The following is a 25,010-nucleotide window of genomic DNA, read 5'->3' as shown; positions in this document are numbered from 1 at the left end:
TCTAGGGAGAGCAGTCAAAAAATGAAGCTGAGTAAAGGCAAAAGTGAAAATAGCTGTTTACACTGCTCAGAAAATTAGGAGGTCAACAGGGTAAGAAGTAACATAAAGTCTTTAATGTTCTTGATAATCCAAATTAGTGTAAAAAATACAAACAAGGGTTCATTTTTTTAATTAACATGAATTGTAACTTAACAGTCTTCTTGTAGAAGTCTTTATTTTGTGATTTTAAATGGGACAAAAATACAAGCAGCATGTATTGGATATTTGTATCTTGAGAAATTGTTATTTCTGTTTAATTTCTCCGTTAACATACTGAAGAAATAAAAGGATAATTTCATACATCAGTTTATAATTCTCTTAATGTTTTAAAAGTAAAATGAATTTAAAGATCACCTTTCAGGTTGAGTAATTGATGTTTCTTCCTATATTATGTTAGTAATCAGGCTCTAAACCAAAAATACAGAGCAAGAATAAGCAGTGCTTTGTATATTGTAGTTTCATGCCATATACAAAGAGAATGGGTGCAAAAAGCCACAAAATTCTCATTTCTGATATTTAGATAATTCTGTTGAAAGACCTTATTGACAATGTGTTTTACCTATAAAAAGCAGATTTCTAATCTAAGTGTTCCCTAGCTAGTTTGTTGAAGGTGGAGATACTTCATATTTAAATGATAATGTTTTGTTTGGCTTCTGAGTTAACTATCCAGAGCTCTAAGATTTTCATCATCAGAGCAAAGTTAACAATAAAGGGGCCAGATGTTATTAAGGTCCATAAACAGAGAATGCAGTTTCAACTAAAATAATCCCCTCAAAATGTAAAACTGCATTTCATAGTATGTGATAAGAGACAAAAATGGGTGAAGAGAATAAAACGGTGCATTTGAAAGAGCTGAAAATTAATTTGGATTAGAATTCTTGTTTGGTGCTCAAGTTGGCACTGTGTTTAACATGAACTGCTTGCTCTGGTAGTTGAAAACAAATCATTTAGAAACCACTTGTTTGTTTTATTTATGCAGTTTGCAATTTTTTCTCCAAGAAAACATCTAGTTCTATATAAACCTTTCTCTGAGAGCTGGGTAATGTTTCTTTCAGCTTCATGTCAGCCCTTGCTGAGTTTTTGTTACGTCTTTCTCCAGCAGACATCCCAGCATACACCTTGCTGCCTAAACTAGAATTCTCCTTTCTTTTTCTAAAGATGCATGCCGTGTAACCACTTTCAGTGCTTCCTCATGAGACCTAGCATGAATCTGAGGTCAGAACTTAAAGGTTAGCTCACACTTTTCTGCCACAGATGGTCCCAGAGTGTAGGTCAATAGGACTAGTCATGTCAGAGATTCCTGGTGCACTTGAACCTAATAAATATATAGTCATAAGAAGTTGTTTTGCGCATGTTAAATGTCTTAAGACGCCTAGGAAAAATCCGAGGGCTGCACGTACCTGTACAGATTAACTATTAGAATTAGAACAAAATAATGAAGTCTCAGTTTGTGCTTTGTAGAAGGAAGCATTTACATAAGACTGCCATTTTCAGTCAGATTCAAAGTGTATGTTGCCTTAAATGGGAGAGACAAAAGTTTAAAGTATGAGAGTATCAGTGTTGGCTTCCTCATGGGAAGCCCAGCTCATTGGTTTTTATATTAATGTCAGGTGGTTGGATGAAAGACCTGGGAATTTAGTTTCTCTCTTAGTTTTATCTTTTATGAGCCAAAAGTATATTTTTAGAAGTCTGAGGTACCACCTCTGTGTTGTAATAGAGCTGTCTGCCTGTCTTGGTGAAGTCTCTCTTCTGGGTACCAAGTATCCCAGTGACAGATACCTCAGTCCATGATCAGTCTTGTGAAGGCTTCTGCTACACAAGCAGTAACTCTGTGTTATTTCTAATTGCTCAGCTGTCTCATATTTCAATACACATAATCGTTTTTAAATATGACCCAAATCATCAACTTGTTTGCCTATGAGAGCATGAATCAAAATCAGGTAAGTTGACTGTGAATTGCCTGAGCATTTCCTTTCTCCAGTAACCACCAGGCATTTGAAGTATGTTTTTTGAAGCAGAACACACAGAGACCAGCTTTCTGCTTGCTGTGTGGTATAAAACAGGTTACCTTTCCCCATATGTCATTATTGATTTTCCCTCGGAAGTAGGCACAATCTCTTTCCAGGTAAAAGTCACACTTCTATCGCTCTTCATCATTGTGTAAAGAAGCATGAAGGGCCATGTGCCTCTTCAATAGGAGGCAAAGATTTTTGCTTTCTAAGGAGGACACCAAGTTTCCATTCCCTGATGCTACATCACGCCTCACTGGATTCCAAATGTATATATAACTCTGTTGGTGTTGAACTCACTACCCTAGAACCCTGGCAAAGTTGTTACCTGTTGCTAAGAGGCAGTGGCATTGCCTCTGAGGGCAGTGGCTGCTAACCGTGAGGCTCTTAACATTTTTTTTGCTCCTGGGTTCTGGTCTGAACTTCACCCATGGTGAGAGCAGCTGTAACCACTAGCGATTAATAGATAGCCCACATAATAGCAGTTTGATCAGTGATTACCATGGGACAGATACTTGTGCTAGGAAAGGGCAACCTTTGGCAGATGAAGCAGGAAGGCTGATGGTTGATAGCAGAGAGGCTGAGTTATCCTGTCATCAGTCTAATTACAAAGCATTTGATTGTCTCTAGGAGGGGAATGGAAATTCTGAAAAACTTTTCATGTTTTTTTCCACATTTGGAGACATGCAGATCTTGCTTTGGGTTCCATAAATCAAGCTACTGTGAGATTTATTTGCTTAATACAGAATATAAATGTAATTTTAACTTGCTGCATTTATAAGCAATTGTGTCTGCATGTTGCAGGATACGAAGCGTCTGTGCAGATGCTTGCCTCGTTATACCAGAGCCCTGGTTCTGACCCCAGGTAGAGCACAGCACTGTATTCCCCTATAAAATACATCAGGGGCATTTATTCGTCTGTAGGTACGGACAGGAGAAATCATGCATGTGTGTGTGGTCCTGCCTGGAGTCATATCCTTCTTTTACACAAGTAATTTTATCTGCTTCAGGATTCTAGGGAGGCCTGTTAGTGTACCATATTAAATTGTCCCTGAGTAATTTGTAACTGCTGTCTTTAGCATTCTGAAACTTTTTGTCATTGCTGCCTACACATTGCAATTGCAAGTGCACAGATTGTGTAGCCTGATTCTCCCATGTCTTTCTTTGCATTACGCTTATGCTTATGCCATGTGACTGTAAAATGCTAACAGATCAGTCTCTCCAACAGTGAATATATATGCATGGGATGCAAAACCATGAGGAACTCAAAATCAGTAGAGACTGAGAAAGGTATGAGTCAGATCCTTTAACCAATTCACATCAGCTAAGAGACCAACTTAAATATTTGCCATTTGTAAGTACTACTACTCCCTACTATTTAGGAATGGTAAATTCTAAAGCTTGAAATTTACTGTCTGTGAACATTTGTAGGAGTAATCATCTTAGGTCTTGCCAGATATTTAACATGAATTGCCAACAAAGTGAAGCAATACAATTTTAATTCTAAAACTCTAAGGCTTTTGTGGTGTTTAATCCATAATAGCCAGATTCCATGTAAAATCTTTATTTATCTGTAGTCTCATTTTTTCTGCAAAATGATCTTTTAGGAGATTATGTAGGTGTAAAATAGTACTATATGTTACAGTTTTAGTCATGTGTTACTAACAGAGTGAATAAAGTAATCTTATTTTTTACTACTAGTATTGAATGAGCTTATATATGATATATACTTTGAAACTTGCTTTAGAACCCAGATCAGTGAGTTTAATTCAACAGAGCTAGCTTATTTTAAACTCAGGACCCCAATGTCTTTATGCTGGTGTTTGATTCATTAGTACTGTATTTATTTTGCAAGTGATGGTGGTCTCTAAATATTTTCTTTTTTCATTAAACATTATAAGAAATAGCCCTGAGTGTGAATATTAGTTAAATTTTTAGCAATAATTGCTTGGCAGTTTGAAAAGACGTTGATGCCAGATGGCACTGCTAGTGATACAAAACGTCAGAAATCTCCTGTGATACTCTTGAAAATTAATTTTCATTTTAAAAATTACTTCTGTCGGGAAATCCTACATTATTCTTGCATCCTTATAAAAATTTAAATGGTTGAGTAGGTCAGGACTTAATTTTTGCCTCATCTTTCAGGCTAGTTAGATAACTTAGCTGTTTCACATTGTCTTCTTTGTTCCTTGGGTTTTGCTACCACATCATGAAAACACAGAGAAATTGGCTGGTAAAGTAAGAAAAGTTGGTACTGTCTTAACAAACCAAATTTTGATGGCTGTGGAAACTATATTGGAGAACAAAACCATCCCAACCACTCAGTTGATGAACTGTGTACTTTTTAAAAATGAGATTCTGTATCCATCTAAAGTAACGTGACCAAGGAGGGAGCAGCTAGCAAAACCTTGAGGACCCAGAGGCAATGTGGCATCCCCTCCCTGCAGAATCAGGTACCCAGCTAGGGATAATGGGCTCCTCTGGTTACCAGTGCGGTAAAGCTACCTCTGGCAGAAGCCCAGTGAAGCTGTTATGTATTGGCTACTTCCTGCCATATTTCTCCTTAAGTGTCTTATCTCTGTGGCACAGAGCCCAGTTTAAAGCCTCCTAAAGGGGTGTGTGCCCAGGTGTGCTCCCAGTGATGGAGCAGCACAGTTAGTGTGGATGGTTTCAGTAGATTTCTGTAATGTTGAGTGTGCAGAGGAGGGAAGGAAGATGCTGCAGGAGAGATTCACTTCTGCTGGCTCCCAGCCCAGCATTAAGCACTCTCCAGCAAGCTGGCTTCACATCTATCCCTCCTCTGCAAGTCCACGTGACTGCATGACTGAAATGTAAAAGACCAAAATCTCGCTAATTTTAATAATCCCGGCAGCACTGTAATGAAAGCCTAGCTCTGTAGTTCTTACATTTCTGGTAGCATGCAGTGAATCGTACTGGTTTTAATCCTCTCCCTGGCATGATAAGAGTTGGAATTTCAGATTTTGTTCTTATGTTAATTTCTCAGCAAGAAAGAGAAATCGATTTTATAGATTTTCCGTTAAACATTAGGAAGACATGAAACTGTCATTGTCTATAATGTAGTGGTACAAATATGGGCAATTACCTTTTTGGCATTGCCTCTTGGGAATAATACAGATCTATTACTTTAACCCATTCCTAACATAATTCATGTGTGGCCATATATTATAGATGCTGCTTTTCAGTGACACAGCTAAGTGCCCCAGCAGCACAGTACTTCATTTGCCAAAAAGGTCGTCATCATTCTTAATACAAAGACAGCAGTTCTGATTCCCCACTGTCATTCATAGGGATTTTGCATCATTGTCAAGTTAATAAATTACTCTTGGTTGATACTAAGATGAAGGGAATTAGACACAGTACTGCTATTTCACTTTTTCTATTCATAGGATTTCATGCTTCATGTTTGGTTTCACTCTTTCACCCTATCCCCAGATTTGTTTGTCTCTACATTTTTGATGAACTAGTGAGTTGCAGCTTAGCACATTGTTTTGGGTTAAGTAAAAAACAAATAAAAAATAACCTCATCTGGAAAAATCAAGTAAGGTGTAGAAAAATCTTCAGGGGAAACAGATTCTTTCTAAAGACTGTGAAGATTAAAAGCTTTCAGTTTACTGAAATTATGGTATAAATGTGGGTACTCCAGAGAGTGAAATACTAAGTGATTATGTTCCTGCATTGATGTTCAATTCTTGGTTATTTAGTATTGGTGGATTATGTGCTTGAAGTCAGAGTGTGCATTTTCCGTGCATGTGGGAAGTACACGTGTCTGCCTTTTGCAGTCTGGTCTCTTGAGACTTGTTTGTATGTGACCATTGCAGACTCCAATCTTGAATCCATTCTACTGCAAGAGAGGATTGTGGCTATGCACGGTTTGTTTTGTCTTGCAGTCTCTGAGGTCAAGAGGATTGTTTGTGCAGATCAACTCAGAAATATACCAATCACAAACATTTTTATGGTCTTCAGTTGGTGCTAATGATTTACACTCTTCATTAAATTCATGCAGAATTACCAAACCGTTTTATTCTGCTTTGTAGTATTTGCTTCTGGTAGTGGTCAGCAATAAGGCTATATTTTCAGCTTCCTTTAGCAATTCCTTTTTGAGACTATTTGATTTACATGCAAATTTGTTCTGATAAATCTGTTGCTAAGAAACAGCCATGACCGAATTTTTGGTAAAAGAGGAAGTTACATTGAGAATAAATGAATGTCACCCTAAAATACTGCTATATAATGCTAACATATAAATTACAACATCACAGGAGGCCATGTGGACAATTGGGAACTGAATATTATAAGGTGATGGGAAGCTGCAGAGTTAAGAAATCCAGAGAGATGTTAGAAAAAGAGATGATAGATAAGCCAAGTGGTTAAGACCGAATCAGTTAAGGGGAGGCGAATCTCTTCATAAAGAAGTGAGTAAATAAGCAGAGGAGGCACATCAAGAAAAAGCTAGGGGAGAATAACTTGGTAAAGTATTCAGAAGTAATTTGTGAAAACGTTATATGCTGCATCCTGAGAGAAGAGAAACACTGCTTTATTTAGAGCCTTGCAGAATAGAAACGATGATGCTTTCAATATCTTAGCAAAACCTCATTGTGGTTTTGTGACCAGTTTTACAATTAATGTGTCCATTTTCAAATCTGCTGTAGCAAAACTGCCTGAGTTTGTTTTGTAGTGTGGCCACCTCTGGGATGACTGATAGCTGGTATGATGCAAATAGCTTTGAGTGTGAGGCATTTTCCTGTTTGCCATAGAGGCAAATCAAGGAGACTTGGCAGGAGACAGGTGACAGGAAGAATCTTCAGTAAATGAGACATCACGTGGCAGGGAGGAGGAGGTGTCTGTAAATGGCAGTAGAGTATCAATGTCTAGCAGCAAGTCAGTCAGTTTGTGCAGCTAATCCTATAGCTTGTGAATTATGCTGCTGGGACAGAAATTTGACATGTTGCTCTTCTATCCATGACTGTCATTTGCTCCACTGCAGAAATTTTTAGATCTGCATTTGAAGAGGGTTTTGAGTATGTAAGGCTTCACTGCCTTAGGAATCATGCTTGGGGAAGGAACGGTGTTGTTCAGAGGCAGTTCTGCATCTTTGATCTGAACTGTATTGGCAGGGGTATTCCTCCAAACAGCCTGTTCAGCTCCCTCCCATCTCCAAAGGTGAATTGTTTTTTAAACAATGTCCCAAAAGATCTAATTGAGCATAATCCAGGAGTCTATAACTATGGAAATGGACAGCTATTGCTTTTCTTTATGATTTCTTAGAGATGCACAAAGCCACCAGATGGTAGGGTGAGTCTGTTGCTAAGGCTGTTCTACATAGGAGAACATGGCAGATGCTTCACCTGTGTATCACAAGAATATCTAGTGACACATGATTGCTGAGTAGCAGAAATCTTGTTCTGGCCAGTCTCCTGCCAGCCAGCAAAGATTTCTTAGCAGGGGTTGTGATCTCTGAAGGCCAGGGATGTGTGCAAATGCTGAGTGCTTTAGGGACAGGGGCTGTAGAGAAAGCCACTGGAAATGGCTGCTGTGGCAGAGACTCAAAAGGAATCAGTTTCACTGTTGCTAAGTAATCTAATATAAATCGGAATAAAATGTCAGGCATTTATGCTCAGGAAGGAAAGTAAGCTATCACTTGCTTTATGCTCACTGAGGGCCAGTTTTGGACAGCCTATCTTCTGTGCTGAAGCCTCCTGCCCTTCCAGCAGCCCTCTTCCAAAGGCCAGATACTGCCTCCTGAGCACATGCAAAATTTGGACCATCAGGACCCAAAGCCCATTAACTCAAGGAGAGATTGAACTACTTGACAAGAAATAGATAACGGAGTTACTTCAGCATCTTCCCATGCCCTCTTCAGGTGTAGATGGCCTTTGAGTTTTATTTTTAAAACCTGTTCTCAAGGATGGGGAATGTTTGGAGATGAAGACGAACCAATCTGAGTCAGTGCAAGTCCAAGAAAGCTTTAGCTGGGCTGCAGGATCATCTCACTGAGAGCTGGGTAAAGACCAAAACCAGATTTCTGCAGATGTTGTTATAATTGGAGCATGATGTTTGGGTTGATTGTATATAATCATTTAGTTTTCATTCTTTGCAGATTGTCATGTTTCAGGTTAGCTAGTGCAGCTGTAAATAAAAAATGAGTTGGAAGCTATTATGCTGGAATGCTTGTTAAGAACAAATTGAGAGGTATATTTCAATGGAGAACAGTGCTGACTCCGTAATTCATGGAGTTTTGGGGGCATGTAAGAATCTGCCACTCACAAAAAGTGAGCAATGATACAAGATTCTGTAGTTAACACTTCCACAAATGAAAACTCTTCAGAAACAATTAAGGGGGGAAAACCTGCTGAAATAAATTCTATGTAAAAAATGCAATTAAATAATTTATGTTCTGATAGAATAACCCACTGTAGACTGTGGATTTGTACATCACTGGTGTGCTTCTCACCTGACTAAAGCTATCTTGATTCTGCAGTCTGGGAAAGTAACCTGCTAATGCATTGAAATGTAATGTACTTTATTGATATATGCTATGTATTTGTTGAGCTACAGGCCTCATTTAGTTCTGAACAGACATAAATCAACATCTGAAGAACCCAAAGTGTTTTCTGTAAAACCACTCAAGGTCTGCCTTTTTGTCATTATGGAGTATTAGGACTGAAAGGGGACCCAGGAGATTCTTCCTGTCCTAAACCTGTACCAAGTATACCTGCATCTTTTCCAACAGATATTTTCCTGATGTGGCGTCAAGAGCTCCAGAACTGGAGATTTCTGGGTCTTGTATAAGCAATTCCAGTGCCTGAGGATGTTTTCCTAAAATTTTGCTTCAGTCTCTCTTGATGCACTTTTGTCATGCAACTTTTCATTCCTATCAGCATAGACATAATATAAAGATTGTTCACTTCTATTGGGAGGCTATCCTGGTGTACCTCCTCAGACCTCTGTTTAGTATAAAAGAAAATCCGATTCTTCAGGGTTTTATTGGGTCTCTGATTATTTCTAGATTTTTCCATATCATGTTTTCAGCTGATCTGCTTGGATAGTTTCATTAGTAGTGCTTTTTTCTTTTAAAAGCATTTCTCCACAGTCTAGCATATCTGCCATATCATCTAACCATGTCTAACTGAACTATTCAAGTTGACTACTGCAAATAGCTTTGCTGTTCTCCCAGATAAAGACTGACTACAAAAGCAGCATGGAGAATCTTGTGTTGCTTCTGTATGCATTGTATTTATCTTCTGACCTCATTCCCAGCCCTAAGAATGGGAGTGCTAACACAGATTATTTATGACGAGTATGGAGGGAAGCTATTGTTAATTAAATAGTTTTTAAATTAGATGAAAGGCAACAAGGATTTAATTTTGTCTGAATTACTCTTTTTCACTTGATGCCAACAAACGCATTCCAGCTGATCTTTATTCTTATTGCAGTGATTTTTCTTTGTAGTATTTTTGAAGGATTGTAATTTTACCCACGTTTCCAAGATATCCAAACCTGCAGGTGGCTATAATGAATGGTCTTGGTGATCTATATTAAAAAAGATAAATCATTTTTTCTTTCCTTCTTTCACATTTTCTGTTGCCTTATATCCTTCTCTGGCTCACTTACTCATATTGATTAATACACTATATCCCTGCTAGATTTTTGTCTCAGGTCTGTGTTTCATTTGACTACCAATAATGAGAGGCCATAAATTCCTCATTCTTTATGATAGGGCACATCATTTGAGCTGCACATACTGAAAAAGTGTCTGCAAAGCAGTGGACAGCTGTATAGCCATCCTACAGCTGAAGGAGGGCTGTAAGTCCCAAAGTGCTCCATGGTTCAACAGCCAGAGCTGGCAGCCCTTCCCAGGTCCTGGTCATGACTTTGACAAAGATCCCATCTCCAGCTCTGGGCAAATCAGTGAACCACGTAGAGCTCCTCCTGTCGCCTCCAAATTGGGAATAATAGTAGTACGTATGTCACAGAGGACAAACAGTGATGATTTATTGGGTAGAGTGCTTAAGAGTTTGAAGATGTGTACCAGATTGCGGTTGTGAGATCTGTTATACAAATACCTCCTATTCTGGCTGAAAGGAGAAAGAAATCAGCAACCATTGTGCCACAGGCTGAGGCTTCACAGATGGCATCCCTGGGGAGAGCTGGCCCTGAAGTGAAGCTGTGGCAGAGATGGCGTCATTCACCTTTCATCCTGCACAGACAGTACTAGCAAATCCAGTACACGTTAGAGACCTCATCCTTTTTCCTACAGGGTTTTTCAGTGCTGCAGAGGAGGTTTATTGGGTGAACTGCCATGCCAGCCTGTCCCAGACCTAGACACCTGTGTCTTTGTCCCTGTGTCCTGTAGGTTGCATGGCTTTCAGGAAGTGACTTGCATTATGAAGGGGTCACATAGTTATCCTAAGGAGTCTTCCCTATTTGGAAACATCCCTTGCAGAAACTATAATCTCTGGAATGCTCTAGGTGTGTGTGTAAAGGGTTGTGCGAATGTGTGCATACAGGGGTATAGATGAGGCTGTGAGAAGAAAGGCAGCTGAAAGGAACTAACTGGGATTCTTTCACAATCATGTTCCATAATAAAACTGAAGCAAACAAATATGCAGCTGTGGCTCTTAAGTTCAAAGCCACAACAAAAAGGCCTGATGAAATACTGGAGTGGCTAAAATCTGTGTGCAGTTATTTCAGTGGAAATTACCCAGATTGTGTGTTTGTTGCTCTCTACAGGAATTAGGCATTTGAAGTAAGTTTTCCAGCAAAAGAAACATGCATTTTGAGGGAAAGGCATTTAAGTCAGTGTAACTGACCTTTTGACACCTAGCAACACTGAAAATTTGGTAATGTAAAGCTGAATAACATACCTATTATTTCATTAGATTCAAAAGTAAGTATTACTTAAATTATTCTGTGTAGGAAAGAAGATAATCTATCTCTGTATCTTATTTGCTCTGTATGAAAGTTATACAGTGGTATCAACACAATTTAGTCTTCTTGTGAAGCTACAACAAATGAGGAAAGACAAAACATAGATTTTTTTTCACATGAAAACAAAAGGAAACCACCTTGGATTCTTGATCATCCAAACGAAACATTAGCTCAAACTTTGCAGTGGTTGTAGGTGAACAGATTTTAAGGACTTGTTTCTTGAGTTTAAATGTTTATTTTCAGCCACTTGTGCAAGATACTTCCAAGGAGCCCCCTCCCTTCTGTTATTCAGAGATTGTTAGAAGTGCATGCTGACAGGGTACAGAGACATTTGTCTGCTGAGTGTGGGGAAGGTTCTCCAGCTCTCCATTCTGATTCCCCTGACTTCCTGGGAGCATGCTTTTGCATGGGAACTTGGGCAGTGTCAGAAAGTTTTTCTCATTGCATATATCAACAGGCAATAGAGTACAAGCTTAAACAAGCACTGGTGGGTGCAAATCAGTTAAATCAGATTAATGATACCTGTCAGAAGATTTGAAATTATTTATCCTCTAAACACCCAAGCCTGGCGAGTTTCAGTTTTATGAGTCACAGACTTAATGTCTACAGTGTGGTTTTTGGCTCAGTGTGCTGCACTGGGATAGAAGGACATGCATTCTTTGAGCTCTGAAGATCAGTGTGCTTCAGCAGGACGGACCTGGGTATAATGTTGTTTGAGGTGATCTTTTCCTCTGTTTTGTCCACCACATTTAAAGGAGAATTAACCTCATAATACTGGTTTCACAACTGAGTGTGACAGTCACTATTGAGATTACTTCACTGAGGCTGAGTAATGGCCGTTTTCTGAGGAGCTGGCAGGGGTGGGGATATGCGACAAGAAGGTTCAGTTGGAAGGCGGGGAGAGGCAAGAAATGGTATTGCTTTGCACAGCTGAACTGCTGAGAAAGCACAGGAGCACATTGCCTTGAGTTTTCCCTCATTAAAAGCATCAGCAGCTGCAAAGCAAAAACTATCATTTTAATAAGCCCACTCTGGATTTGCAGAAGAACCTGACTTGACTTTGAACATCTCCTCCAAGCAAAGTGAGACTAAACTGGTATCTCTTTGGGAAGTTTATTCAGCTGGCTTTGAATTTTTTTTCTTGTGTTCTATTTATACCTTTTAATTCAGTTATCTGTATTCAGCATGCAGCATTTTAAGAGACCACTAATATAAAATAATGTTTCTATAATTGCATTACTTTCTATTATGCTGGGCTCTCTTATCCAGCCTAACAGAATTGTGTAAACCTGATTTGATATCACAGTTGCATACAGTTGTTGAACTTAGGAATGCAACGGAATATTCAGAGTAAAGTTTATAGCACCTTAGTCAGAAAAAAGTGTGCCAAACCATGATTAATAAGGTGTCTTCCAGAGGGAGTGAAAGATAAGATAGCTTTTCAAGAGTTAAGCTAAAAAGGTAGCTGTTCTGGTAAGAAAGTTGAATCCTAGCTTGATAACAGGAAAAATTGAATATCTGCTCTTGCTAAGCATAAAACTTAGTATAATCATGCAGAAAAGAAGAACTTAGAATTTATAGGAAATATTGGAGTCTCATGGAAAAAGAAATCTTCTGTAATTGTCTTTTCAGAACACCCCTCCCAAAAGGAAAAAGAGAGAAGATTCAGTATGGCCTCAAAATTCAGCAGAGGTGATGCTGACTGATGTGATATGCACTTACTGTCCTGCTTTTGACTTGATGGTGTGTCATTACCATGTCACAGCAGAGTCTGGTCCCTGTTCCCAGAGGAAGTAAGAGCCAATGCTAGCGCAAGGTCACTTGAGAAATTTTTCTAGCAGTCAACATAATTTTTCATGGAAGGAGCCATGGTTATGAAGGCATCACAGCACAAAATCATCTCTATAAATAAATGATCCTTTTTACCTGAGCTGCCTCATAACACTTGACTAAGCATATGCATCCTTGTAACTACACAGCTGCAAGTACAAAGCTAAAACAGGCCAGGTTTTTATAATTATTTCTCTTATTGTTTCCCAGTGTGTCTCAGCCATTAGTAGTGACTTCAGGGATAATTGGAGTGATGGAGGATATTGTAGCCTCCAGGAGATCTTGTTAGAGCTTGGAGAGCAAACATGCAGAGTAGATTGTTTATATCTTTGACACAGTAGGTGGAGGGAGAAGTAGATGGGCACAGTTCTCATTTGTGAACATCTAAACTAAAGTCTGAGCATATATGCTTGCAAGACCATGCCAGGTGCCAACAAAACCCATATGTTCTTTCTGATTCTGCATTTGAGAGGCTCTCCTTTTCATTTTCTGCCTGAGCCTGCTTAGCTCTCTCGTGCCATTACTCACTTTGGGACTCTTTCTGTACTTCGAAACACAGGAAGGCTGTGTGCATTATTCCAGTGGCAGCCGGTAGTCAGATGTATTGCCACACCCAACTACATAAAGATTAGCAGAAGTCTGAAACAATACAAACCAAAATGTAGCCCCAACAAATAGCAGTGTAGATAGGTCTTGGTAGCGTGCATGTTAAAACAGCATTAATTCTGATGGCGATAGGAACAGCAGGAAAGGTTGTAATGTATAATTTTATAAACTCCTTCTCCTGGCCAGAAACAGCAGCACATCTTAAAAATAGTTGGTTTTATAAAATTTTATTTCTAAACTTAAGGAAACTCACATTTGTTGGAACCACCGATGTCAAGGACAATGCAGAGATGTACTGTTGAAGAGATAGCACAGAAGTGAGTTATGTTTTGGGGAGGAAGGCTGGGACTAGTGAAGGTAAACCATGACACCCTTCCCAGCAGTGTTTGCCTGCAGTTTTCTGTGGGATGTGCAGTAAGAGAAGTTTGCTGTTTCTGCCTGTCCCCATACCATGTGTTGAAGATCATTCACAACCTAGGTGTGGGAGGTATTTTGGCTTTGTGATAGCTTGAGAATTTCAAATACAATTGGTTTTCTTACATGCCACCACTTTTTCAGAGAGCTGCTGGCTTTTGTAAAAGGAAGGGTTTTTTCTTGGGCCTAAGTGATGCAGAATGGATAGGTTCTAAGCTCAACATCAGAGAGAGGAGAAATTCAGCCCTGTAGTGTGCAGCGCTTATGTTTCTTCTCCAAGGCAGGTTACCATTTCTCGTCTGGCACTGGCTTCTATCTCCTTAAGATAAGGAGTACAGTCAAGATGAAATTGAGTGAAGATGCTGGGCAGTGTATTTGAAGGTGGAAAAGGCCTCTGGAGTTTTTTTAAAAGCTCAACCTGACTGTGAGTCAGCTACTGGCAATAGCTAACAGCTATTGACAACCCATGACTTTTCACTCCCACCAATGATGTTTTGTCTAATATTTTCAAATTTCAGGTGTGAATCCAACAACAGATTTTATAAAAACCAGAATCAGTAATAGGTTACTGAGGTTAATTACCATACTCATTCTGCCCTTGACAAATAATCCAGTGACCCCATTTCATCTGGATGAAACCACACTTTAAGGCACTTCAAGAAATGATCCCTTAGTTTGAGCTCAGTGCATATTCAGAAAAGGGCAGCTGTAGCTTCTTGTCCATACAGGTGATGGCCTCATAATGCATCCTGGAAAACGGTTTTGCATTACTAGAATATAAGTTGTAGCCAGCTGCAGTGCTAGCCTGTAACTGTAATGTGACTTAGTGCCTTCAAAAAATGAAATGTAACTTTATAGTAAGTGGATAGTCTGGCAAATAAGCAAGTGTGGAAACAGTCTGTGTACCAGTTTTCTCACACTGACAAGAAGGTCCCAGCAAAAGGGAAGTTTGAGAGGATGTGAGCTCAACTGCCTCTGATACACAAGTATTTCCATCTGTTGAGTTCTCCTAGTCTTAATTAGAGAAGAAATATACAGGAAATAAGATTTTTGAACCCAAACAACTACTTCCAAAGACTATTGCATGAAAGGGATCACTTAAGTGACACAGCACAAAGTTCCCAGAGTTTAATTTTTCTTAAACCATTTCATACTGCCAGGAATTGCTTCGGAACCTCATTTTCCAGGTTTTCTTCACCTACATCAGGAGCCTGCTTCATACCACACAGATTAGTTTTTATCAGTTAGCCTGATTGAGTAAATAGATTTACTGAACAATTGTCTACTTTTCACCTGCAGCACTTTGTGATTTATACTGATTGAAAAAATAGTTCACTGTACAAAATTGGGTCTTGGAGTAGCACATAAATGATTTGATGAACAGAAAAAGTTTCTATTCATTATCCCATTTTAACATCTAGAAATGTGTAATGGTCACTTTTCCTTGCCATCACTGCATGTGTGGTGGAAGCAAACAATGACAAAAGAGCCTCCTCCTGTGCAGCAGAGAGCAGTAGGACTGAAAAGAACTTAGAGACATGCCTCTATTAAATACAGAGCCAAAGGAATTTGCACATTTGTTGTAAAAGAAGGGCTTTGACCCTCATACTAAAGCTATATGAGTATAAAAGTACTTTCTTTTCCCAAGAAAATGTGTATTTGTCAGCCTGCTTTTTGGAGCCATTAGTTTGACATTCAGAAAGTTTAGAAATGTTAAGTATGATGTCTAGAAAAAAATGAATGTGATTGTAAATGGGTTTGCACTCTAATGCCACTGCACACAACTCTTGCACACCTGAAAAATGTGTTATGTCTTCATATAAGTACCTTGTGTGCGATCTGAGGGACCCTTTCCCACAGTTTGTTAGGCTCTGCACTTCATTAGAGAAAACTTCACCAGAAACTCTTAATCCTGGCAGCCTTCCTGGTAAAATCAATCTTTTGAGGATCTGGGTGATCAGTAATGACAAAACCAGCCTTGGTATTAGTATTTCACTTGATAAATTGCAGAGATCTAGGCTTTGCTTACATTTGTCAACAGTGACTTTCCAGTGAAGTGCAAGGTATTTGGGAAATTACCTCTAATGTTTCAGGCTAGGGGGGAAATTTTTTTGCAGTCTATGAGAACATTTCCCTTATGCACCATTAAACCAACTGGAGAGAGGGAAAGCAGAACAGGGGTGGGAGTACCCTTGAGTCTCTAAAGGGGTAGGGTTGAATAGCCACATGCTGAATTATTTGTTTTATTCCTGTGAGCCATGCCATGAAATGACAAAGTGTTTTTGGTAACAATACAGTGAGCCACAAGAAAGTTTCTTTTCTTTAAGGCTGCCCTTTCTTGGCTGCTGTGTCTGAGACTGTCTTAGTTTTCATTTTGTTCCTTGATTGTTCATGTGCTATGGTGAATCCTGCCCATCTTCTCTCATGTCCTTGGTGATATTGTGTCTATAGGACCTGCTGCTGGTCCCCATTCTCTCTCTCTCTCTCTCTCTCTCTCTCTGCATCCCCCATCTCTCCTGTAGACGCAGATGCCATCTATGTGGCATGTTACTCAGCTCTGTCTTGCCGCTGCACTGTTCCTTCTGTCCAACTTAAAACTTAGTCTGGGGCTTCAACATTTTGCAATGGTCTGACTGGCAATGTGGAGAAAACACAGCTTTTTATTGTCCTCAAGGTCTGCTCTGCCACCCCCTTCTTTGGAGGTGCTTTTGCTGCACCTGTCACTACTGCCTACAGGCTAAACACAGGTGTTGTCTGAGAATGCTCTTCCAGGATAGGCACTTTCAGAGAGCAATTTTTTTCCATCTGTTTCTGTCATCATCTTTTGACTGTTACTGTTAGAAGATGTGAGTTCCACCCCAAAACCCGTGACTAACATGAATGGAGAATGAAGTGAAATGTGACCTCTGTTGGCTCTTCAGTGGCGAAATTATGCAAAATATTGTTAAATATTGTTGCTGCTAAATGGTGATTCTGGTTTTATTTGAATACTGGATGTAAGCTGGAAGATGTCATGTGGAATTTAAATGGCAGGGTTAGATGGCAAGAGTTGATATGTCACCTGCACTGAGTAGGTCACTGTTAGATCAGAGGCCCTTGCAGCTCACAGAAGAATCCTGTGCTAAGCAGGATTTTTTTTTTTTACCCATTTACAAGGTTTTATCTCTATTGCACTTTTGTTAAAAATACAAAGCACTGAGAACAACACTGAGTGTGACTGAATTACTGATCAAAATAAGCCACTTTCTGGAAGGTGACTAAACTCAAGTATGGATGGGGGAGCCAGTGGGTTGTTCCCTTGAGCTGGATGAGACCCTCTGCAATGACCCCAGATTTTGCAGCAGGGTAGGATGTGTCTTTTCCATTACTCTTCTCAGCATCTGCTTCATACCTCTGTGACTGTTCAAACTGTCCCCTGGATTTTTGCTTTCAAATGTGTTGTCTTTCAGAAATTACCAGTTTCCCACATCAGGATGAGACCATCTCCTCTGTGTCTTTTGTCTTGTTATAATGCCACCTCAAATGGAGGGTGGGCATTCCCTGGATTTGTGACAATTACTGCTGTGTGATCCAAGTAGGGCGTAAGGTCAAAGAATTAATGCATGTAATTCGTAGCTTATTTCTGAGAATGAAAGGAGTTCAACAAATTTGGAGGTCTTCCCCAGTGACAGACATACTTAGTCTAGGTGATCTACCATACAATAATTTGCTTCAGATTCCAGCTCCTAATGGAAAAAACCCACTGTTCTCCATCTGCACCCAAACATAGAATTCCTGAGGTAAGGTTGATAAGGCACACAAAGAGAACTGTTGACTACAGGGATGGAAGACAAACTAGTAAAAAAAAAAAAAGAAAAAAAAAAAAGAACCATGTGCTGAGTTACAGGAAAATCTTTGTTTCTAACTCTAGGTCCTTCTTCAGTTATCAGCAATGATGATGATTCAGCCAGTCCCCTCCACCACATCTCAAATGGAAGTAACACTCCATCTTCTTCAGAGGGGGGTCCTGATGCAGTCATCATTGGGATGACAAAGATTCCTGTCATTGAAAATCCACAGTATTTTGGCATTACCAACAGTCAGCTCAAGCCAGACACCTGTAAGTACAAACAACTGTATGTGTTTCAGTCATTCATTTTACCTGTGCAAGTGCTGGGGCTCCTTAACACAGCTAGCAGAAGAAAATGGTCTAAATTCCTGGGAGTGGAAGGGGAAAAATGTATGCAATTTGTTAAAGGAACATGGGATGAACCGCTTTACATCTGTCAATTCCAAATTCAGCCCTTGTGATGATTCAATGAAGTCAGCAGTGTTAGGCTCAAACCCCAATCCATATTTCATCAAAGTCACCAGTAGTCTTTCCATTGATTTCAGTGGTCTTTGGCCAGTCCTGTGCACTGAATGTGTTCTTGGGGAAAAAAATAATCCAGGGTCAGAAACAGAAGTCAGTATTGTTACATGCATGCTTTTAAATTGATTATATTGGCAATGAACATAACCTAACTTTGAAATCTCAGTATTTTTAAAGTTATAAGAATGATAAAGTTAAAACTTAAATTCTTTTAATTTCATTGTATAATTCGAACTCTAGAGCTGGAAAATGTGTTGAATATTTAAAAGTAGAGCAGGAGGTCACAGATGAACAATAAATGTCACAAATTTTTTCATATTCAGTTATAAGCAGGTAAAGTGTGAAAAAAATATGAAGAGTTAAACAAAATTAACTATGATTAGTAAAAAAAGAGTATCCTTAAATTCAGATGCTACTCTTCAAACCTAGTAACGGTTTTAGAATTGGACATATGAAATGTTGATTTTTGAACCAGTGATTAGCATTGCAGCAGATAACTGAAAAAATACCTAAAGTATGTTGTGTATGATGGTAACTGCACTGCTTACTATTTTTCATCAGCACATTAAGATCTTTTGAAGGTTGTTCCTGTCTCTTTTTTCCTCTTTCTTTTGTGTGGATATGCATATATTTCCAAGGTATCACTGGAAATTCGAACTGTTTCTCTGGGAAGTCACTCTAGAGATTCCTAGTATAGCTGGTGAACATTGGGCTTGCAACTGAGGGATGATACATCCTATCTGTATCCTACCCTGAATCATATTGCTTCGTAGCACAAACTAGTCTAGGGGCTTACTGCCAAGGTCAGAAACCTTTGCTTCCAACTTTGCAAGGCTTAAATGCCATCACAGGAATCTTTCTTGACCTGTGCACAAGGACATACATGCTAACGTGTATTCATAAATTCTAAGATTGCAAAGACTGATGCTGGACTACCTACGTATCTTGTCAGTATTAATGCTCATCGACATCTAGATTGTTGCGCTAAGAACAATCCACAGAAGGATGTTACTGCAGTGCAACAGAAGGTCTTTTTCTGCCTTTGTATTGTACATCCCTGATGCTTGCTCTTATGATAGCTTTTTGTGAGCACTATTTTGTGATTAGAAATGCTCCATTTTCTCTTCTACCAGAGGATATTTAAATAATCTGGCCTAGCATATGCAGTGGGAGGCATAAGGTAATCACTGAATTGCTGATACTTGATCAGCACAAGGAAAATGTTATACAGATGCATTCTGATGAGAACATTAATTCCTGTGAAGAATAGAAGCCACTAGGGAATCAGAAATGGGCAACATGCCCATTAAAGCTCTCTAATGTTATATAAAAGGCCATGCTTTTAAATATGAGGCTACTGTACCTCTGTTCCCAGCTGCATTAGACAACATTATAGTTGTTTGAATAAACATCAGTGACTTTCAGCATTAATGTTGAAACAACATACATGCTGTTCTGGGGAAAAACCCAAACTGTACCAAAACACAGAATTTGTTCACATTTAGTGAGCTGCACATTAAGTACAGACACATTCAATCACAGCTGACTAGTGCTAAGTAGGTCCTGGTCCTAAAAATATGTAAGTCTGTGTTTGGTTTTGTGTGCTGCAATGAAACTCACATGGTGTCAGGAAAATTAATCTCAGTACATGAAGTTCAATTTGTGCATAAATGCTTACAGGATGCAGCTCAAGACTTTACTGTGGTGCTTTGGGAAGGTTTGAGGGGCTGGTGCTCTGCATTGTGCCATATTGTTATGGTGGTTTCAGTCTTTGTATTTTTATTGCATTAGCAAAGAGAATCAGGTAAACTGTGTTGGTGTATAAATCAAGGCAGATTTCTCCTACCACACTGAGCCTCTGTCCAATAAAGAATGTAACTAAAATCGTCTCAGACAAAAATGGTCTTCCCAGAAATAATTTCACATACGCTCTCTTTCCATCTCTTTCACTTGCTTATTATTACAGAGTTGCCCTTGTCCTTTCTTAACCTGCCAACCTCCTCCTGATGTGTCTATCTGGTATTTATAAACCTCTAAGCCAAGTATCTCTCATACATTTTTCCTGTTTACAATAATGCCAGCTCCAGATGTCATCTGGTTTCTCATCTCCAGCAAGATAATTAACATTTATATTTATTTACTGTCTGGTTTAAGTTCCATTGTCTGCTATCATTAAACACAGCAATCACTGAGAGTCATGCTGGAAGAGATTCTTAATATTTAGTGTATGCTGGTCTATGGAAGGAGGTGAGACTTTGAGCTAGGTGAAACTGTATGCAGATCATACTGTAGCTTTCACAGAAGTTGAAGGAATGTGTCTGCCATGAGTAGCATGTGGAGTTTCTTTTTTGTTATCTAGTTAAGGCATATTTTGACTTTTATACAGATAACCATTTCTGAACAGTGTTTCAGGCTCCATTGCAAACTATTAGAAGTGTATGTGTTTAAAAGAAAATTTAAAATTTGATTGCAGTGCTTTTAGTTTGAAATTCCATCACTGTATCAGTAAATGGATACTTTTTCTACTAAATACCTAAATCCTGGAGAGTGACGGCTTCTAAAGAGTTAATCTCAGGCTAAAAGTTAGAGCACTTGCTTCTTCTTGAGAGACAGTTTTCAAGGTGTGAAATGCAAACCGATGAAGATCGAAGACCCATAGACTTGAGGGCTTGGGTTCCAGATATCACTTAGGACTGAATTTCTGCCCCAGGTTTCAGCACAAAAGCTCATCTGTACCTTTAACTGACATAACAGTAGAAAATTATTCTTCATCTTCCAACTGGGATTGGCTGATATTTCCCACTCCTGCTGCTCATCATTTTAACTACCCATTTTCCTTGCCAGCAGACCCACTGATGCTTCTTCAGCACTTGTCTGTCTGGCATCCTATCTCAGCACTTCTGGCTTTTCCTTTCCCTGCCATGTACACTTGATGGTTGACGGCTGGTGGCCTCATCTGCCCCTCCAATATCTTGAATACTTCCACCTTGAAGGTTTACAGTCTGTGGTACACAGACATGTTTCAGACACGTACCAGACTTCTTGGTTCCTTTTTGTGTGATACCAGAAGGTGTTTTGTCTTCGGCAGTGCTTGGCTAACAGTGACAACTCTGATTACAACTGTGTGAGAGAGAGTCTGCAGCCCGGACGTGGTGAAATGTTCTTTGCACTTAAGTCATTATAAACCAGGTTGTGCTCTATTAACATCACTGCAAACCTCTTGCCTTGGAATTACCAACAGTGTTCAGTTGTTGTGGTTGAAGATTGGGCCATAATGTTGTAGTGAAGTAACATCACCAGGTGCAGAAACCTTGCATGGATGGCAAACCTTGCAAAGATTTTTGTCCCCAGAAATCAACTGAAAACAATGTAATAGCTTCTAGGCATAGATGATAACTATTGTTAGATGGTTAGCTTCACTAATCTTGTGAGCTATCAGAGCCCCTTAGCTATTTGGTATTTTCATTAATACCATGATATTTCAAAAATCAGTCTTCTACATCTCTGCACAGAAATTGTAGTTGCTAAAGTTCCCAACTGAGCCAACTTGACCTGTTGAAACAGGACAGAAGAAACAAAGCCATTTCCATTTTCTCCATATTCATGGAGAACAGGAATTCTATTCCATTCAGCTACGGACTTTCTTCATCCATCACTTAGCTTGCAGCCAAGTGTTTGGAGTGTTATCAGTCCATTACTATTACATTTCCGTGATTAATGATAGAAATGCAGTCAGTAAATAATATTGCTGTGTTGGTAGCAATGTGAAAAGCAAAACATGAGGAGAGGACATGCATAACACATAAGTGGAAGTGCCCAGGTTGAGACTGTCAGGGCAGAATTTGGGTAGTAGGTGGGTTTGGGATTTTGGGAATCAAATTGTTCTTTACAAAGTAACACCCATCTACAAGAGAGGCAGAAAGGAGGATCCAGGGAACTATAGACCTGTCAGTCTGACCTCGGTGCCAGGGAAGGTCATGGAGCAGGTCATCTCGAGTGCCCTTACAAGTCATATAATGGACATCCAGGGGATCAGGCCCAGTCAGCATTGGGGTATGAAAGGCAGGTCTTGTCTGACAAACCTGATCTCCTTCTGTGGCAAAATGACCTGACTATTGGACAAGGGAAAAGCTGTGAATATTGTCTACCTGGGTTTTTGAAAAAACATTTGACACAGTTCCCCGTAGAATTCTCACAGAAAAACTGACTGCCCATGGCCTGGATGAGTGAACAGTCTGCTGGGTCAAGCACTGGCTGGATGGGTGGTCCCAGAGAGTGGTGGTCACTGGAGTTAAATCCAGCTGGTGGCCGGTCACAAGTGGTGTTCCTTGGGGCTCGGTGGTGGGACCATTTATTTAACATCTCTATTGATGATCTTGATAAGGACGTAGAGTGTATCATCAGTGAGTTTGCAGATAACATTGAGTTAAGTGGGAGTGTGGATCTGCATGAGGATAGGGAGGCTCTACAGAGAGACTTGGATAGATTGGATCCGTGGGCCACATTAATGGGATGAGCTTCATCAAGGCCAAGTGCCAGGTCTTGCATTTGCGCCACAACAACCCCCTGCATGGCTACAGGCTGGGGGAGGTGTGGCTGGAGCTTTCTGGGAGAGAAGGATCTGGGGGTTCTCATTGACAAGCAGCTGAACATGAGCCGGCAGTGTGCCCGGGTGGCCAAGAAAGCCAACGGCATCCTGGCTTGTGTCAAAAATAGTGTGACCAGCGGAAGTAGGGAGGTGACAATCCCCCTGTGCTCTGCACTGGTCAGGCCACCCAGTTTTGGGCACCTCAGTATGAGAGAGATATCAAGATGCTGGAGCAAGTGCAGAGGAGGGCAACGACGCTGGTGAAGGGCCTGGAGAATAAATCCTATGAGGAGCGATTGAAGGAGCTGGGACTGTTAAGTTTGAGGAAGAGAAGGCTGAGGGGAGACCTCATCACTCTCTACAGCTACCTGAAAGGACATTGTAGAGAGGTTGGTGCTGGTCTCTTCTCACAGGTAATTAGTGACAGAACAAGAGGGAATGGCTTTAAACTGCAACAGGGGAGGTTCAGACTGGACATTAGGAAAAAGTTTTCACAGGAAGAGTGGTCAGACAGTGGAATAGGCTGCCCAGGGAGGGGGTGGAGTCACCATCCCTGGATGTGTTTAAGGGTCATTTAGATGAGATGTTGGGGGATATGGTGTAGGGGAGAAGGTAGAGTAGGGCTGATGGTTGGACTTGATGATTCCCAAGGGTTTTTTCCAACCTGAATGATTCTGTGATTCTTTGATTCTAATTCTCACCCAGTAACCCCCACCCCTGACCCATGAAGTCACTGAGGTTGCTTTGGTGCAGCTGAAAGGAAGGCTTTGCCTTTTCATGGAGAGGTTTGGAAGCTCCAGTTTTCAGGCCCCCTAGGGTGGATAAATAGCAGCTGCACTGACATCAGTTTGCACTTCCCAGCTAATCCATACTTGCAACTCACTCAATCTAATCCCTAAAGATATTATCCATGATGGGGAAAATAGCATACTTGTCAGGCTTGTTGATTAGTTGGTGGGTGGTTTAGTGGCAAGATGCTTTCAGTAACTGGCTATACATACAGCCATTGTGTTTCAGATGATGTGGTATGGATTGTGGCTTTCATATGAGAAATTTGTGTATATTGATGAGATAGTATTTCATCTATGTTTCTACAGTTTGGGATTGTGTTCCTTCAAGTATAAGAGTGTGAATGTGCAGTTTAGATAATAATCATTATACTTCCAGTTGGCTTCTGTTAGAGAAAGTCTGCAGCTGAATACAAGCTGATAGATGTAATTTTTCTAAATTAATTTTGATTTACGTTGCTGATCTGAAAAAAAAAATTTACATTCTATAGCTCCAATTCCACAGTAAAATTATTGATTGCAAGTGCGATGCTAATTTTAAAAGCAGAAGAGCATCCCTCTTCTATCCCAATTTGAACACTGAACTTTCCAATTTATGTTTAGGGATTTTGATTTACATTTTAGTTATTGTTACACCATTTAGTTAAAGGTGATCTCAGACTTCTTCTGACTTTCTTGTTCTTAACTATGGATTTCTTTTTAACATATACTTAGCCAGACTTTGGTTCTCCCTGTTAGGCAGGAAGGTGGCAGAAATGCTCTGCTTGAGTCCATCACCTTCTTGAATAACTTTTCATGGAGAAAAGAAGCAGGAGTGATATAATTTTATTGTGACTCCCACAGTACTGGACTTTTCTCTTTAAAGCCGTAGGTCTTGGAGTCTGGTGATGATGTCAGATTTCATTTTAGAATGAGAAAATTTTGAAGAAAAGCTTGAAAATGTGAGCCAGACCCCAGAAGGCTGAGGAAATAGAAAAGAAAGATCTGCACTTGGTTTTCTTCTGTTCATTACATTGTGATTTTTTTTTAACTCGGATTCATGATTTGGGAGCTTTTGAACATAGCAGAAGTGTTTGAGAGTGAAGAGCTGGCCCTTCTCTGCCAGCCTGGGGAGATGGCCCTGGCATGTCCGCTGCAGAGCAGAGGGGAGCAACCAGATGCCAGGACCCACTGAGTTACATTTCTTCTCCCAGGCCATTTGTGGAAGGGTCCAACTGGTTGTAGTTCAATACCCGGTTGTTTCCATGGCTCTGACCACTCACACCCTGCAAGGTGGGACTGGTTTCTCTTCATTTTGGAGTAGGCTGACAACCGTCTCCCCAACCCTTGGATGACTAGCAATGGGCCATTTGACATGAAAAAAGTAGTTGTCTGGATTTCCAGGGTAGGTTCAAGAGAAGGAGTGGATGTAGTCCCCGTTTGTATTTCTCAGTCAT

At 39.9% G+C, this 25,010-nt stretch overlaps 1 protein-coding gene across 2 annotated transcripts in view; it reads left to right on the top strand.

Annotated features, from left to right (window-relative positions):
* NTRK2 (neurotrophic receptor tyrosine kinase 2) overlaps positions 1–25,010 on the top strand; it is a 194,570-nt gene that overhangs the window by 87,539 nt on the left and 82,021 nt on the right. For both annotated transcript variants that reach the window (XM_026866144.1, XM_026866143.1), the window contains one exon: positions 17,758–17,946. In XM_026866144.1, coding sequence (XP_026721945.1) covers positions 17,758–17,946 — 189 coding nt within the window. The remainder of the gene's footprint in view (positions 1–17,757; positions 17,947–25,010) is intronic.

The sequence above is a fragment of the Athene cunicularia genome (assembly GCF_003259725.1).
Source record: "Athene cunicularia isolate RWA chromosome Z unlocalized genomic scaffold, athCun1 chrZ_part2, whole genome shotgun sequence".
Taxonomy (NCBI): Eukaryota; Metazoa; Chordata; class Aves; order Strigiformes; family Strigidae; genus Athene; species Athene cunicularia.
This window is presented reverse-complemented; position numbering and strand designations above follow the sequence as displayed.